We start from the raw sequence: 2968 nt of genomic DNA, 5'->3' as shown, positions 1-2968 counted from the left end.
CCCCCCCCCCGGCCCGCTCGCCATGGGGTGTCTGGGCTGGGCCTGGCCGGGGCTCCCCCCCCCCGCCCGCCATGGGGTGTCTGGGCTGGGCCTGGCCGGAGTCTCACTCTCCCCATTCCCTGTCTAGGTCTCCAGCAGCACAGACTGAAGCAGGTACGTCACCCTGCGCCGCCCACACTCCCCGGGGCAGGAAAGCAGCTGCCATGCGCCCGAGCAGTCAGGGACCTGGCCCCAAGCAGGGGGTTCCCCCTCCCGGCCCACAGGGACAGGCTGCACCTGGCGCACCGGGCCCTGGGTCACTTCTGCTGCCCGCTGGGGTGGGAGGGGCAGGGACGGGCCAGAGGGGAGGACAGAGCAAGTGGAGAGCGAGATGCCCTGGGGTGGGAGCCAGCCTGGGCCCTGTCCCCATGGGGCAAAAGGGGTGTTGTCCCAAGCCCTGCCCGGAGGGGACACCGCCCTGTGGTGGGGTGAGGGCAGTGGGGCCTTCCCGGGGGCTGGGGCAGCGTCCGAGCGTCTCCCCCGGAGATGGGGGGTTGTGCCGGTAGAGGGCAGGCCCTGGTTATCCCGCAGCAGCCCAGCAGGGGGCAGCAGGAGCCCAGGAGAGGTGTGGATCTCCACTGGCCCCACACTGTGCCAGCTCGAGGGGCTGCGGCAGGACCCTCCCCCCCACCTCACCTTCCCCCCGCCTGGCAGGGCCCGGAGCGGCTGGATCCCGTGGAGCCCCAGCCGCCAGCCGTGGTGATGTGCATGGAGCATGACGAGCGCCAAGACTTCCCTGTCCAGGAGACCCTGCTGGGGCGCCAGCCCGTAGCACAGGAGGACGGCAAGGAGAGCCGCATCTCGGAGCAGGAGAGGCTGTGAGGCCCTGTCGTAGGGAGCATCTGCCTCGCCCAGCACTCACAGCCAGGGCTGGCCTCCTCTGCCTGGCACACAGCAGGGCCCAGCCCAGGGGGCTGTGCCATGGGGTAACCCAGCGCCCTCCTCCCCTCCCTGGCTCAGCCCCGGGCAGGGGGCAGTGAGACGGGGCCTAGCACAGCCAGGAGCAGAGCATTCAGGGGCGTGTACAGAGAGCGGGGTGGAGCAGTGGCTCTCACCCTTGCTCAACTCCTGTACCCTTCAGGGGACTGATTTGTCTTGTGTACGCCCGAGTTTCACCTCACATAAAAATGACTTGCTTGCAAAAATCAGACATAGAAACCCAAAAGTGTCACAGCGCACTCGTACTGCACAACGGCTGACTTTCTCATGGTGACCATATCGTTCTAAAATAAAGCGATTGGGATATGAATATTGTACTTACATTTCAGTGTATATAAATAGAGCTGTAATAACAAGTCATTGTCGCTGTGCCATTTTAGTTTGTTCTGACTTCGCTAGTGCTGTTTATGTAGCCTGTTGTAAAACTAGGCAAATATCTCGATGAGTTGACGTACCCCCGGAAGTCTTTGTGTACGTAACCCCATGGGTACGTGTCCCCTGGTTGAGAACCACTGGTGTAGGGGGTGCCGCTGCGGGCAGTGGTGGGGCAGCACCCCATGGACAGAGCTGGCCCAGCACGGGGCACTGCTCACAGCTGTTGATTCCTCCATCCCCATGTGAATACAGGCTTTGCACTCCTATTCTGTGCTTACAGCCTTCCTGCCTTGCTGCGTATGAGGGGCTTTAACTGAGCTGAATGAGGGGCAAGGGCCCGGCCTGCACCAAGGGGGGGGTGAGACAGGAGCTTGGCAGGGATGGCGGAGAGGGGACTCAGCGTGCAGAGAGGATGAGTAGGTGGCTCACCCCACCCCTCTCAGTACATCCCCCCCATGCCTGACACCTGCCTCTGTTCCAGCAGCACTCGCTTTAGTTAAAGCCAGTCTCATGGCCCCACACACGCATCCCCCCCACCTGTGTGCACACACTCCCCCCCCTGTGCACATACACCTGTTGGTATACACGTGCTCACTCACCCCTATGCACGTGCACAATATACTGCCATGCACGTAAACACATGCAGACATGCGTGCGGATACTGGCATGCCTGCATGCCAGGTGCTTGGCTCTCCACTGCTGCCCCCCAGCTGGGCCGAGCCCCCCTTCCCCACCCCCCGTGGAGCCAACCTTCAGAAGGAGCCGGTATATTTACGGCCGACAGGTTGACATTTCTGTGGTTATTGCTCCTCTCCTTCGCCTCACTCTGCTGTTGCCGTTACAATGGGAACAATTATGCTCAATTATTCTCCACCACACCGTTGACAAAAAGCTGGTATTTAAACGATAATTATCCTCACAGTGTGTGAGCACCGCGGCCCACTGCCGGTGTTAGGGTCTCCTTCAGTCTCTCCTTGGGAGTCTGCTCAGCCCATTAGCAGACCTGTTGCCCAGGTCGCGGAGCTGGGGCCAGGAGCAGACTCAGAGCTCCCCATTCCCCATGCCAGACATGAACGTGCCCTGCTATTCTCTGGATCCAGGCAGGATAGATTGGGGGCCTGCACCCCCCCCCGAGGAGACCCCCTGTCACGGAGTCCCCGGGCAATGCTCTGGAACTGCTCCCCACAAAGCCAGTCAGGACTTCGGGGAGCCTCCTCTCCCTTGGAGCAGACTGTCTTCAGGGCAAGAAGCTCACACAGCTTCACCTCCTGGGCCTCTCCTGGGAGCATTCAGCATATGCCCCTCCGTGCACTTCCCACAGCGAGTCCGCCCCGGCGGGGTCCTGGGGAAGCCAGAGGGTTCTGCACCCCCACTTCGCAGTCAGACGTGACTCTCAGCCAGCCAGCCAGTAAAACAGGTTTATTCAATGACAGGAACATGGTCTAAAACAGAGCTTGTAGGTACAGCGGTGAACGGGACCCCTCGGCCGGGTCCATTATGGGGTTCAGAGAACCAGACACCCACGTCTGCCCTCACTCCTAGTCCCCAGGTAGCTCCAACTCTGAAACCCCCTCCAGCCCCTCCTTCTCCCGGCTTTGTCTCTTTCCTGGGCCAG

General features: G+C 61.6%; 1 protein-coding gene across 1 annotated transcript in view; it reads left to right on the top strand.

The window, feature by feature from the left end:
• Positions 1 to 1329, top strand: part of CD40 (CD40 molecule) — a 7476-nt gene extending 6147 nt beyond the window's left edge. The window contains exons 7-8 of the mRNA XM_026652738.2: positions 128 to 153; positions 694 to 1329. Coding sequence (XP_026508523.1) covers positions 128 to 153; positions 694 to 861 — 194 coding nt within the window. The 3' untranslated portion in view covers positions 862 to 1329. The remainder of the gene's footprint in view (positions 1 to 127; positions 154 to 693) is intronic.
• Positions 1330 to 2968: the final 1639 nt, after the last annotated feature.

Source organism: Terrapene carolina, unplaced genomic scaffold (genome assembly GCF_002925995.2).
Source record: "Terrapene carolina triunguis isolate 2854851 unplaced genomic scaffold, T_m_triunguis-2.0 Scaffold130, whole genome shotgun sequence".
Taxonomy (NCBI): domain Eukaryota; kingdom Metazoa; phylum Chordata; order Testudines; family Emydidae; genus Terrapene; species Terrapene triunguis.
This window is presented reverse-complemented; position numbering and strand designations above follow the sequence as displayed.